General features: G+C 50.8%; 5 protein-coding genes across 5 annotated transcripts; 4 read left to right on the forward strand and 1 right to left on the reverse strand.

Moving 5' to 3' along the window:
• Positions 1-3,002: 3,002 nt before the first annotated feature.
• On the forward strand, positions 3,003-4,376 carry VFPPC_07486 (mannitol-1-phosphate 5-dehydrogenase; the record flags this gene model as incomplete). The annotated part of the gene is made up of 3 exons (XM_022428562.1): positions 3,003-3,054; positions 3,240-3,633; positions 3,686-4,376. The coding sequence occupies 3 exons, from the start codon at positions 3,003-3,005 to the stop codon at positions 4,374-4,376; spliced, it is 1,137 nt and encodes a 378-aa protein (XP_022284347.1).
• Positions 4,377-5,173: 797 nt separating this feature from the next.
• Positions 5,174-6,469, forward strand: VFPPC_07487 (hypothetical protein; the record flags this gene model as incomplete). The annotated part of the gene is made up of 1 exon (XM_018286335.1): positions 5,174-6,469. One exon carries the CDS (start codon positions 5,174-5,176, stop codon positions 6,467-6,469), a length of 1,296 nt encoding a protein of 431 aa, XP_018142932.1.
• Positions 6,470-7,558: 1,089 nt separating this feature from the next.
• VFPPC_14247 (arginosuccinate synthetase) lies at positions 7,559-9,589 on the forward strand (the record flags this gene model as incomplete). The annotated part of the gene is made up of 13 exons (XM_018292016.1): positions 7,559-7,581; positions 7,634-7,647; positions 7,957-7,980; positions 8,031-8,123; positions 8,199-8,212; positions 8,290-8,414; positions 8,468-8,582; positions 8,632-8,686; positions 8,744-8,887; positions 8,942-8,980; positions 9,041-9,064; positions 9,124-9,246; positions 9,303-9,589. The coding sequence occupies 13 exons, from the start codon at positions 7,559-7,561 to the stop codon at positions 9,587-9,589; spliced, it is 1,080 nt and encodes a 359-aa protein (XP_018142933.1).
• A 991-nt stretch (positions 9,590-10,580) lies between these two features.
• On the forward strand, positions 10,581-12,818 carry VFPPC_07488 (hypothetical protein; the record flags this gene model as incomplete). Its single annotated transcript, XM_018286336.1, has 2 exons — positions 10,581-10,883; positions 10,989-12,818. 2 exons carry the CDS (start codon positions 10,581-10,583, stop codon positions 12,816-12,818), a joined length of 2,133 nt encoding a protein of 710 aa, XP_018142934.1.
• A 390-nt stretch (positions 12,819-13,208) lies between these two features.
• VFPPC_07489 (ribosomal protein S21) lies at positions 13,209-13,916 on the reverse strand (the record flags this gene model as incomplete). Its single annotated transcript, XM_018286337.1, has 1 exon — positions 13,209-13,916. One exon carries the CDS (start codon positions 13,914-13,916, stop codon positions 13,209-13,211), a length of 708 nt encoding a protein of 235 aa, XP_018142935.1.
• Between the last annotated feature and the right edge of the window lie 48 nt (positions 13,917-13,964).

Below are 13,964 nucleotides of genomic sequence, written 5' to 3' on the forward strand. Positions count from 1 at the left end.
GGTTTCATATTTTCTTGACCGAGTAGAGGGCATCAAAAGCAAAACAGGCAAGAAAAAACAAAACCAAAAAAAAGGTGGCTACACCGCAACATCGTCGTCGTCGTTTCATCATTTGCGACCGTCATATCACGGCATATCTCACACTCGACGATTCTGAGCCCACAAATGCCGTTGAGTTCATCAACGGATGCGCCATTTGGACTTTGCATGGCACAGTAGGCCATGAGTCGACGTCATTATCCGCTCATCCCTTGTTCTGGCCCCTGTTAACCTCGTACAAGGAGGGTCCACTGGTGGTGTTCATTGAGGAGCCACTGTCAGAACGATTTCGACCCTGGTTTGTCTTCGTGGTTCCCCTCCCCCACCATGATTCTGCAACGGGTTGCCCCTGTTGGAGACACCCACGATGCTATTTCGGTGGTCGAGCTGTACATTTCTGCGTTTTGTCCACGAAAATGAGGGTTGCATGCTTGCGGATAATGTTGATGATGTAGCGTTCCAGAAGTTTGTCCTGGGTTGTTCTGTTCGTGGGCTAGGTATAGAGACTGTCTGGATCGGGAACTTTTGTCCCGTTTGCAAAGGGCATGCAAGAATCTTTGTTGATACTTCCGCAAAAACCGATGGCGGACTACTACTCCATCACCCTGCTAACCGGAGCGAGGTAATTTTCATCAACCTTGAAGGTGGCATCGCGAATAAGCAAGGGTAAAACCGTTGCACAATCTCTCTTGATGTTACACCACACCCCAGTAGCAAGCAAATGGAAGACAGCGTAGTCCGTATATCGTCCATTGCTGCTAGCATACGAAATGCGATGAAACAAGCAGAAATGACGAGTTGTCTGCAATGTGCTCGCCCGTGGTTGAATACAACGCCGCGTGCTCTGAGTCTTGATCCAATCGTTGTCTCGTGGCGTAGAGCTATCTTGCAACAGACAGCGCAAACAGCGGGAAGCCCTTCAGCTGCCTTGTTCAACGATGCTTGCCTCCTTCAGGAACTTGTCTCAAGAAACGGCGCTACGCACCTGCGATGCTGTCAGTGGCTGGCCAAAGGCACCTGCTCCAAATTGCGTCCAGATTCTTGGCAGGACAACACCGTCTTGATTGTGAGGCTGCAACGGTGGGAAAATGGTGGAAGTTGGTTGTCGTAACGGTGGGACTTGCCTGAACAACTGAATGCCCTTTTGGACCGTCTGATCCTGGACCATTTCAATGTTTTGTCTGGTGCTTGCATGCCACTGGCTGGCTGGGCTTGTTGGGGTGGCTCATGTTCCTCATCTTAGCTTGGCGGCGTTGACTCGGCCACTAACGGAGCCCAATCCTCGTCATTATCGTCCATTTCGTGATGCGCCAAAACGGAGCCAAAGGAGGCGGTTCATCGTGCCTGAGGATCCGTCTTGCAGCCCACCCAGCCATCGTTTTGCACCAACTAAACATGCGGCAGGTTTTGGGGCAAAATTTGCTGCATCGCCTGTTTTGATAGGTCGTGATAGGCCTCATGGTCGCTGATACGCTTGCGATAGGCAAACCGGTCAAGGGTGGCCAGAAGTGCTGTGAAATAGAACGGCGATCCCTGTAAAAGCCTCAAATTCGCCTGGGCTTCGGGCTGAACTCGCTGTTTGTCCAGTCACTTCCCTGCCTTTTCTTCGTTACTCGGCCCTTTGCAGTGGGACTGAGTACATGGATGGGCTACCCAAGCCTCCGTTTGCCAACTGAAATCTGAAGCCTGTGTGGTCGAAGATACTCCGTATGTTGAACTGTGTTCAAGATTGTGCCTGTAACACGCTAGCCTGGCCGCTCAGGGGATACCAAAGTGGTTTCTGACGATGGCGGCGGAGTCCACCATGGTATCAGCGCCGGAACCCGGGCAGGAAGCCTCTCGTCAGTCACAACATACCTCGTCGCCTGGGTAAGCATGACAACTCGTGGCCGTACGTTCCCTCGCTTTCTTCGCCTGATCACAAATTGGTCATGGTTTGCCCTGCAAGCACCCTTTGCATAACCTGTACATGGCCAGATTTCAAGCCATGAAAAGTCGAGATGCATCTAGTCTAGAGACAACAGCCGTCAGCTGGGCCAGAAAGAATGTCACGATGCGTTCTGGCCAAAGAAAATGGGAGGCGGGTTGTGGTTGCCCGTTCCTGCCGTTTCTGCGTTGTCCATTGTCCTTCCCTCCCTTTCCGCCCTCGCACCACCACTCATGGCCCAGCATTTGACGACTCACTCTCTCTGGCTGCATGCACCCCGCCAGCCCCACCTGCCCCGTTCTGACGACGCCCCCATGGCCCTTTCCCAAACTTCCAATGTTGATCCACCGAGTCCAGCGGCCTGCAGGTCAACTGGTGTGCTGAGGGCCTGCACCAGCATGTGCAAGCACAACATCTACAGGCACAACCACCTGTAGCATTGCACTGACTGATGGTTGGTCCGGCGGGGCAAGAGCAACCACCTCACTCACCGGACTGCGCCTGCTTTCTGCAGCATCGTCATTGTCCACTCTGCCCCTCGTTCCTGCCCTGGTCGTTGACGACACACGCCCCATCTCGTCGACAGTCAAATGCCCCACCAAAGTGACTGGGTCCGCATCCCAATGTCGCCTTTCACGCCTCCATATCTGGCTGTATCAACAGGTTCCGTCATCACCCTTTCCCCGTCAATTCGCCTCGTCTGGACAAATTCCTCAGTTTATATAAACTCTGGCAAGCCCCTCCCCTTCTGTTCGTCCCCCCTCCATTTCCAGCTAATTCACTTTCAACAAATACGGCCACCGTTTTGACTTTACTCTCAATCCCATATCCGGCCATTTTATACTCTCACTACTCTCAGCCACAAGCCCACTTGAATTGTTGAGCTGCTCTTGCCTTGATCGTACGACTTGTCGTTTCTCAAGCAAACACTTTGAGCTATTTCTCCCCGACAGAATATTTTCATCTGAAGACACCTTCTACTTCTGCACATTACTGTTTTCACCCGGAATACCGCAACTTTTCGCCATTTCTCACAATGGCTGTCAAAGGTGCTAAGAAGGCTGTCCATTTCGGCGCCGGCAATATTGGTAAGTAGCTCCCGCTCATGCAGAACCACTTCCCCGCTCTGGTGCTCCCCCCTGGCTCGTTGCGCAACAGATTGTCTTCGTGCCCGGCTTTGCCCGTTCAGCACTTTGATGGTATTGTTGAAACAGCTGCCATCTGACGTTTCAAGTATTCCAATGGTTGGACCGAATTGCTAACATCCCACAAGGCCGCGGATTTGTTGCCTGCTTCCTTCACAACTCTGGCTACGAAGTTGTCTTCGCTGACGTCGTTGATCCTCTTATTGAGAAGATCAACTCGGCACCATCTTATAAGGTCATTGAAGTGGGCTCTGAAGGCACCACTGAAAACACGATTACAAACTACCGCGCCATTAACTCAAAGACCCATGAGGAGGACCTCATCAACGAGATTGTCACTGCCGATGTCGTTACCTGCTCTGTTGGTCCCAACATTCTCAAGTTCATTGCTCCTGTCATCGCCAAGGGCATTGACCGTCGCAGCAACGATGACTCGCCGCTGCACGTCATCGCTTGTGAGAACGCCATTGGTGCAACCGACACACTGGCTCAGCACATCAAGGATCCTCGCAACACCCCCTCGTCTTGAGGACCACCACCTCCGAGCTCGCTACGCCAACTCTGCTATTGACAGAATTGTACCTGCGCAAGACCCCAACGCGGGCCTTGATGTCACTCTGGAGAAATTCTTCGAATGGGTAGTCGACAAGACCCCATTTGAAGATATTGGCATTCCCTCTATTGAGGGTATCAATTGGGTGGACAACCTCGCCCCGTTTATTGAGCGCAAGCTGTACACTGTCAACACTGGACATGCTACTGCGGCCTATCACGGCTACAATCGAAGGAAGCGCACCGTTTACGATGCTCTGCAAGATAAAGATATCATGAGCGAAGTTCGTGGCGCGCTGATGGAGACCAAAAACCTCATCGTCTCCAAGCACGAATTCGAGGAGGATGATCAGGCTGCTTATGTCGAAAAGATTATCAAGCGTATTGGTAACCCTCACCTGGAAGACGCTGTCGAGCGCGTGGGCCGTGCGCCTCTCCGAAAACTCTCCCGAAAGGAACGTTTTATTGGTCCCGCTGCCGAGCTTGCTGAGAACGACCAACCCATCAAGTTCCTGCTGGATGCCATCGAGATGTGCTTCCGTTTCCAAGACGTCGAAGAGGACGAAGAATCCAAGGAACTTGCCAAGATCATGTCTGACAATAGCGCAGAAGAAGTTGTCAGCAAGGTGTGCGGCATCCAAACAAGCGAGAAGATCCACCCTGCCCTGGTTTCAATCGTCAAGCGTGTCCAGGAAGACAGCCGTGAGGATTGACTGGATGGTCGAGACGACATTCCCGTCTCAAGTGAAAGACGGCGCCTGGGCCCAAAGATGTAATCGAACGGCGCAGATGACGAGACACGATTTCAAATGATACCTAGCTCCTTTGCTATTGCCTCTGCTGTATTACTGATTGTTATTATTTTGTGTGTTATCTACCGCCAATAAGCATGGCGCCTGGGACGGAAATAGGAGTTTACGAGCTGACCTTGGCTTTGACCCAAGAGTCATGATTGGGATTGTAAAGCGGCGCCAGATTTGGCTCGCTCATATATATATATAGGTTGATTTTGACAAAATAACACGAATTTACTTCGCTGATATCTGCTTTCCCGGCATTGTGATTCATGGCGTGCTTGCAGGTGATCATATCGGTCCTTTGTGGTGCCTCTGATGTAAGTGGCCTTTCTGGGAACCAGACCGACGAATCTCGCCACTTCAACCCCACGACAACCCATTAACGTTCAATATTATATGCAAATACGTCCACAAACGGCAGTCGCAAAGCGGAACTTCTCAAGGGAGATCACGTCGTCAGTCTTTCTTTCCTGTTAGTACCCTTTTCAAGCTATTTAGACGTGGCAAGCAGCTGAAATGGTCCTGGCTTAGGAATGCTGTAAACTTGCAATGTCTTGACTACCAGCTACGCTACAGAACGAGCTGTCTCACGTTCACCCTCGTGCAAGATAAGACCAAAGCCGGATCTCCTTGATAAAATCCAGCACTTAAGCTACCGAGAAACGGCCGCCAGTACTGACATTGCAACACTCATCCACTACGAGAAGTTCACAATGAAGGCCCTCCTAATCAACCTTTTGATGCTGACACCAGCCGCCTTTGGCAGCATCACAATTTCGGTGAGCCAGGTTAAGCCACTACCTTTGAAGTCTGCCGGGACAGTGTCATCAGCAGATGAGCTTTTTCGACAGAGCTGCCCTGAAGAAGTGGCGAGCAAAAACCTGTACACACCCAAGTTGCTCCTGTCGTCATACTCGGAGTTTGAGGAGCCTGGCAGGCAGTCTTTCAACGGAAATGTATACCCATCATCAGGCAGTTTTGTTCGTGGTGCTATCGTGGCTTGGGCAAATCATCAAAGCTTAGTGCTCCGTCCTGATGCCGTCTGGTTCGAAATCCTGGCCCAGCTCAATTTCTACATGACGAAGAATGCAGAGAAGATTCGACACTTGTTTGTAGACTTTCAAGGGAAGAAAGAGATTGTTGTCAAAGAGACGACCTGGAGCAATGTTATTGCTGCATTTGCGGCCGAGATACAAAAGCGTGTCAAAACAAGCTGGCTGCTAGGATGGGTTGCGCCTGGATTCAGTACCAGCACCAAGAATGATAACATGACAGCCACAGTGCTAATGATGGGACTCGTGCAGCACTACTTTGAGTTTACCGGGGGAATCATATGCGGAATCCCCTCAGTCACATTGCTGGGAACGAAGAACGACTGGGTCAAGCTGTACAAAAAGTTGGATCATTTGGCGGATTTCGGTACTGAGCCAGCCCAGTTTGCTCACAACTTGAGGCCCGTACTCAATAAGTTCGTCCAGACATGGGATGAGCCACAAAGTCGAGCAGTCAACTCGTTCTGGAGCCAGATTGTACGTGCCAACAAGATCTTTACTTGCGGTGCCGGGCCTATGGAATTCGATATCTCAGGCTGGATCACGGGTTTCTTGCACTGGCGAGAAGATGGCACACTTGTTGCCCCGAACGGAACAATCCCACGTCCAGACGATGTGCGGCTCGACGGTGTTGCGTATACTAGTGTGGATGTTGACCACATCCCTGTTGGATATGCCAAGGCGCCGCTCAAAATGCTGGACTACCCTCGCCCTGGCGTCAACACCCAGGCTTATGTGTTGGCGGGAAACATTGGCATCAACAGGACTGTATCAAAGACCATGGTGAAGAACGGGGCGCACGAAGTGTTGGCAGAGCCTATGAATTCGTGGTTCTTGTATGGGCCAGTGAATACGAATTTCACTACGGGGCCAGAATATGGAAACTTTTCGGATGTTGAGGGTATTGCAGAAAGTTTAAGGAATTGGTGCCCAGCTGCATTTGATAAGGATGAGTAAGGGAGACGATGACAACAGAGTGGCCATGACATGGGCGGCGAAGCTAAGCACAGATACAGTTTTGTCTGGTCGATTATTCCGGTTATGCATTGTATTGGTGATGAATGGAAAGCAGTCTAGTGAAGGCGTAGCAACGCAGGCAAAAAGAAAATTGCAAATGCAAGTGGGTAAAATCACATGTCTCCATGGACAAAATTTAAAATGAACGGACAAATGAACCAATGTGACCGACAGTAGTCGCTATCTCTTCTTATTACTCTGGGAATTCGTTTGAGTGTTGCCTTTCCGTTCCCCATTATTAGTTACTTACCTACCTAGGCACCTACGAAATCGCCCTGACACAATCCATGGGACTTTACTAGTCCCTTAATACCGGCTCGGGCTTTAGCAAATGATTCATGCTGTTGTCTAGTATCTTAAGCCAGCCCAGATCATTGCCTTCCCATTCCAAGATGAACTGGTCCTCCTCAGGCGTCCAAGAGAAGGGGGGTGGAACAGCTCCGTCGCCAGATAATGTTAACACGGTTCTGCTGTTCCGGAGCAACTCAAACCATTTTGCGCCGATTACTTTCGACGATCGCTGTTTACCAAAATGGTCCCAAAATCGCTCGCAGACCTGATCGGCAGTCAGGTATTGACCTTGTAAGCCTTGTAGAAACTGAATCTCCTCGGTATTCCATACTATAGATGATCTTCCTTGCCTTTGACCCAGCAACCCTAGCTTAACGGCCGTCCCTGAAGTTTGAGCCCCAGTTGACATCCGACATCTTGTCGCCGGGTCTCTTTCGCTTGCGGGGAGATGACGCAGACATCGTTAGCCAATGCGTGCTGCGCTTTGGTTGATGCAAGTTTTGAGAACATTGAAGGTGGTCGATGCTATTATACAACATCCGGCTGCATCACTCAACAATTCACTGTGTCAAGATGAGGCGCAAACCTTATCAGAAGGTGGAGCCCCACCAAAAGTTTGCGTGGCTTGAGACTTTGGGTGGCCGTCGTCGGAGCTGGAAATCCTGAAGACCTCTTCATCACTCCACCACCTTTTACATCTTGCATTTGTTTTAATTCAGGACCTCGACGAATTCTATCATGGCGCCAGAACGTGTTTGCCTGTAAGTCAATTCACCACTTGTGATCTTAGCCCTGATAATTGACATCATGCAGCGCCTACTCAGGTGGTGAGTTGAGAACTCGAGAGACAACGCCATCGGCATGCTCATAGACATCACAGGACTTGACACAAGTACTATACTTCGTTATCTCGTTCTTCAAGGCTACGAGATCGTTTGTTTTTTAGCAGACTGCGGTCAGGAAGAAGACTTCGAGGCTGTTAAGTCTAAAGCGCTGAAGCTTGGGGCGGAGCGGATGATAATCCAAGATCCAACAAGAGCTGATCGATGAGTTGGTGTGGCCCGCGATTCAATGTGCGTCTCCCCCGATTTGCCCCTAGAATGAGTACTGCGAGACTACTGACACCGAACCTATAGGTAACGCCATCTATGAGGACCGATGTAAGATGGGCACCCTGGACGCTCTTGACGAAACCGCTGACGCCCTGAAGACCTGCTCGGAACAAGTCTCGCCCGCCCGGTCATCGCCAGGGCGATGGTCAAGGTTGCTAAGGAGAATAATTGCACGATCCTAAGCCACGGATGTAGGTGGCCTCTTGGCCGAGTTCTGGTCTAGTTCCCGTGTCGTTAAGCCGCTAACACTGGTGCCTCTGGTCAAGGTACTGGCAAGGGTGTAAGTTGTTGAATCCCATGTTTTGATGTTCTGCATGCTAATCAATATAGAATGAGTAAGTCTGGACATATTTATAGGTTCCTGACTCCGAACTTACTTCCTCTCCCAGTCAAGTCCGCTTCGAGCTGGCATGGAAGGCCTGCGACCCGATCCTAAAGGTTCTGGCCCCCTGGCGCATGCCTGAGTTCTATAACCGATTCGCGTAAGTTATTCCTCCACTTATGCTATTGCACACTTGAGTTGATAATCTCACAGAGGGCGTGCGGATCTCCTTAAATTCGCCGAGGAGCAGAACATCCCCGTTAGCTCGACTCCCAAGGCGCCCTGGTCCATGGATGACAACATCATCCACTGCAGCTACGAGGCTGGTGTAGGGCACCCTATTGCTCTTTATCTTAAATTAATGCTAAAAGTGTTAGATTCTCGAGCAAACGGAGAAAGAGCCCCCGAAGGACATGTGGAAGCGCACAGTTGGTAAGACGCCTCGGTCCATGTAATTCGGGTAGACCATATGCTGACGTCTCTCTAAAGATCCGATGACAGCTCCCGATAAACCCACACCCTTTACTGTCCACTTTGCCAAGGGCGTTCCTGTAAAGCTTGAGGTTGAGGGCAAGGTCATCACCGGGTCCCTGGAGATCTTTAAGGAGGCAAACGAGATCGGCCGGGCCAATGGTGAGACTGCAATCCGAATGGCTCTGGACTGGGTTCATACTGACATGTTACTAGGCATCGGACGTGTCGACATCGTCGAGTCGAGGTTTATCGGTGAGTTTGCGCCTAGGGCATCTACTGCTGTCAGCTATGTCATTTGCTAACAACCTGCAGGCCTGAAGAGCAGGGGCTGCTACGGTCTGCCAGCAGATATTATATGAACAATTGACTGCATATTTTCTAACCCGCATCTACAGATACCCCAGGCCTCACCATTCTCCGCCAGGCTCACCTGGACCTAGAAGGCCTTGTCATGGATTCTAAGGTCCGCGCCATTCGTGACCGTCTCTCGCACGACTGGTCCACCGCTATCTACAACGGTGAGTTGTCTATCCGCGCAATCTGCCAAATCTGAACACCCTGACCTGTAAATTAGGTATGTACTTCACGCCCGAGCGTGAGTTCGTTGAGCACGCTATAAAGTTCTCGCAGCGCCAGGTCGATGGTAAGGTCGACCTCGTCGCTTATAAGGGCTGCGCTTATGTCGTCGGCCGCTCCAGCGAGACTTCTAATCTCTACTCCGAGGACGAGAGTAGCATGGATACGCTGGATATGGACTGGACGCCGCAGGACACGACCGGCTTTATCGCCATCCAGGGCATTAGGATCCAGAAATACGGCGAGCGTAAGATCAAGGATGGCGAGCCTCTCACCCGTGTCTAGGTGCACACTTGCGATGTCGGCCTTTCAGGGCTGCAGAAGCTTTGGATACACGGCGAAAAATTGACGAGGCTGAAGCCCCTCATGCTGTATTCGAGCTCTACGCATAAGGCAAACAATAAGAAATTATCCTGGATAACGTGTTATTCTTTCAAATCTATGGTGATTGAGCAGTATCTTGGCCCAATATCAATTCGTGGTTTTGGTCTCACAATCTGCAGGCGCCAAGTCGGGATTGCATTGCTGCGGAGAACACGGCACAGGCATAGAACGTGCTAAGCTGAAGGAAAATGTAAATACATGTACTGTAATCGCTACTGCCGAGGCTCAGAACAGCGTAGTGCGGCTCGTAAGCTCAGTTAGGAGCTTGGGGTTAGGTGATCAACCTAGACCCAATCAAAATTCAAGGGGCTGAGAGGCAGACAGCACAGAAGACAATACAATCGCAGTTCCAGACATCACACGGTTCTACAGTAGCGTAGCAACTGCTAGTTACGTGAGGTAATATGGTTTGCGAAGAGCTGAAGGGGTTATTGTCTTCAATGTTGGCTTGTGTGGTCTTGTCCATGCGCTGGGTTAGATTTGGCACGGCCGGGGGAACGGGCCTCGATAGCTTATTTAAAGGAGCATAACTCGAGAAATTGACAATTAGTGATGAGTATATGAATACATATAATATTAAGTTAATGAACACTTCATAATAATAACTAGGATAGCTAATAATATATTGGTAAAGTATTCGGAGGATTGTGAGTGCTCCTGTCCTACCAGTTGATGGGTACAGGTGGGTCTTACATTGTCAACTGGTGTGAACTGTCTGGTGCTAATATCGCCTGGTGTTCTATACTGCCTCCCTCACATGTGACGTACGTGGTCTGGTCCTCCCTCCCCCTTCCCCCCGGTCGAACTTCCCCAAAGCCACGAGGTTTTCACATAATGACCCCAAGCTTCGTTCGGTCGGCCGCGTGCGAATGATACTTCCAACGATGCTACCATGGCGACTATCCAACCCCGAACGCGGTCCCGCGTAAACAGCACGAGACCGACAACCACCAAACCACGCCCTCCCACGAGTGCTACAAACTCTACACATGGGAGCGCTACGATCTCTCCGGCTCTGTCCTCACTGTTCACCAATTTGAGACTGTTGGACCTGGACACCTCACCAGGCTGGCCTGATGTAACAGTCGACACATTTGCTGCAACGGGGGTGCAGGGGCAAAAGAGGAGGGTACGCTGCGTTGAGTGGATTTTGGTCAAGCTATTTGAGCTTTGGAATGAGGAAGAGGCTGCTGTAGTAAGAAAAAGCATGGACGATGTCATTCACGTTGGGCGATTGCTTGACCTGCATCAATGCCCTGGCAAAGAACTGCTGCAAAGACTCAGTACTAACATTTGCCAGAAACTCAAACCCTTCTTCCCCGCGGCTGACCAAATACAATCTGTCAACCTCCGCTCAGCACTTCTTCGTCTTCTAGAAACCGCCAAAAAGAATGGCATCCTCGGTCGAGACTCGGTCATTCGAAAAACTATGCTCGACGACTGTAAGGGCGAACGCCTCGAAGAGGTTCTAGCCTACTTTTCCACAGCTGTACTAAAGAAGGTCCTCGAAGAAGATATACGGGCGTCTGGCGACTATCCACCTGTTGCAATGGGTCTAGCTTTTGAAAATAAAGGATACACAGGCGACAATACCGAACTAAATGCCCTGGTGTTAGCATACAAATCGTCGTTGTGTCGGTTCTTGGAGCACAAAGAGAATATCAGAGCCACGTATCGTGACTTTGGAGACTTGCTGAGCGTCAAGGAAAGAGGTGTGGCGCGAAGGTTGGAAGCCATTCGGGCAAAAGAAGCTGACTGCAATCGGGATACATTGTCCAATAATGCAAGGGAGGAGATGAGGCGCCTAGTTCGCAATAACTGGTCCGGAAATGAGAACTGGATGCAGGTTCTCGTACAGGGGGATTTTGCTGATAAGAGAACGGGGTTGCTGGCCATGCCATTTGACAGAGTGTGGCGACGCGTTCAGCAGGGCCGCTTGGCTGAGGTTGAGGAAAACTCTGGTGGGTTGTTGGAACAGCTGGATAGCAGAGTGCGGGTACAAAAGGAAAGGCTGGCGAGATGGGATGTATTTCGAAAAAGGACATTTGGCCAGCTGACCCAAGCACCGTTGTCACCGTCGAAACAGAGGGCTCTTGAGAAGAAACCAAGCAGAGGGATTGACTTTAACTTTGCCGCTCACGTCGACCTGCAAGTTGGAAAGAGTATCAGCCTGGGTATGGGTATTGGCAAGACATCAAAACTCAACAAAGAACATGAAGATTTGCTCGAGGGGCTGAGGGAAGATCTATCTCGTATAAGAAGCACAGACTCGTTGGTGCTGGGCAATATACAGAAAGGAAATTTCAGGCGACGATATGGCGGTTCGTTTGGACAGTCTACGGATGGTGCTGAGACAATTTCTGAGATTAGCGAACTCGAAGACGAACCTTATGAGCCCATCCCAGCGACTATTCCCATCCGAACAAACCGCACAAAGCTGCAAAGCCTACGACGGCACCCGGTCAAGCCACAAATGAGGCACTCCGAAGTCTTCAACCAGTCCACCTCAACAACAGGATCCCTCTCCCCACCGCCTCAAGCTCCCATCCGCCAACAAGAAATTTACCGTCCCCCTGTCGAAGATTTTGAAGACATCGAACCCCCACCCTCACCTACACAAAACATGGCAGATGAAATCCTCGAGTCCATGGAGCACGCATCACCGTCGCCCAGCAAACACAAGCAACGACCGACTCTCTCCCTCGCCCAGCGTACGCGTCTCTCCATGGCAGGCAATCACTCTCCTTTTCTGGATGAAGAGCCCGAACTGCCGCTTAGACCGGCCACCACTAACAAGCATGGTCCCACGCCGCCGTCTGAATCTGAGTCTTCCAAACCGGCAGACAATGAGGCAATGGATCTGGTCAGTCGGACACGTCTAAGCATGGCCGGCTTTGAAAAGGCTCAGAAGAAGGCTCAAGTCGAGCGGAGGAAGAGCTTACGCAAGTCAAAGGTATTGCCAAGAAAGGAGGGGAGTTATTTTCCAAAGGTGCAAGAGGAGGAGGAGAAGGGACATGCGGAATTGACCGAGGAGTTGATTATGGAGGAGGATATGGAGGCGGTGTTTAAGTCGAGGCCGAAGGTTAAGGCTAGTCCTGTGGGAAGTCCCACCCGGGAATGGGATGAATGAATTATGATAATTGATGGATATGATTTCTTAGAGTGTTTGCATTGCGATTTGTATTGCGGCGTGTGAATTGGGGATGGCGAGGTGTCAATTACTACTCTGGAATAGCGTTTGGTATCTTCGAATCATGAGAGAGGTTGTAACAATTTCTATGTCTACCTTTTGCGAGGACTATCAAGCGTGCTAGCGTGCATATCGAAGCTTCAATCGGCAAGGAACACGTGGACAGGCCGTTTTGGCTACGCTGTCTTCTGATTCCGGTTACCCTCTAAACAAGAACATTTTTATGTAAGCGCAGAACCAACGACGGAATGATATACTTTCAACAGCAATGCCTTCAACTCTTATTTATTGTACACGCCATGCGAAATCTATATTACACACCCACCAACCTCACCACCCCTGCTTCTTCAACTCCATGACCCTACTAACAGCCGCCTTGAAGCCCGCCTTGAAGCGCGATCTCCACCGCTGACTCCGCAACCTCTTCTTCTTCAGGCCCTTCCTCTCATGGAACTTTTGTGAGTGAAACTTATTCTTGACCTTTTGGTCGCGGCACATCTTCTCCAGGACCCGCAGGGCGACCATGGGCGTAGGAGCAGACGAGGGCGTCAGGCGGTCGCTGATGAAGACGGTGCGGCCGGTGACGGCCTTGGTGCGCACTTTCGGTTTGTCCATGGGGTTGGTGACGGAGTGTTGGCGAGCGTACTCGGCGGACTTTTGGGAGAGGATGTTGGCGATGTCGATGGTGATGGGTTTGGAGTCGAGGGCGTCGTAGGCGTGTTGTTTTTCTTGGGGTGCAGACGTGATAGTTTCGGGTGCTGATGCTTGTGGCGGAGGAGGAGGGGGGATGTCGATGCTGGCTTTTGATTCTTTGCTTGAGATTTGCTCGGGTTTGACGGGGGGTTGATCTTTGGAGGTTTGAGTTGGTTCGGGAGGAACGTAGTTTCCCACGAGAGGGTTTGATCGGGCCGGTCCTTGTGGTTTGGAAGACGAGTTGTAGGTTGGTTTGGCGGACGCAATTCGTAAGGGAAGAGCTGTGGAAAAGGCTCGTGTGCTCATGACTTGTGATGGTGAGGCCATCACCAGTCGGGTCAGCATGGCGCTGGAATATCTGGATGCGGCCCTGCTGAAGTTAGTACATGATTA

Source organism: Pochonia chlamydosporia, chromosome 4 (genome assembly GCF_001653235.2).
Source record: "Pochonia chlamydosporia 170 chromosome 4, whole genome shotgun sequence".
NCBI lineage: Eukaryota > Fungi > Ascomycota > Sordariomycetes > Hypocreales > Clavicipitaceae > Pochonia > Pochonia chlamydosporia.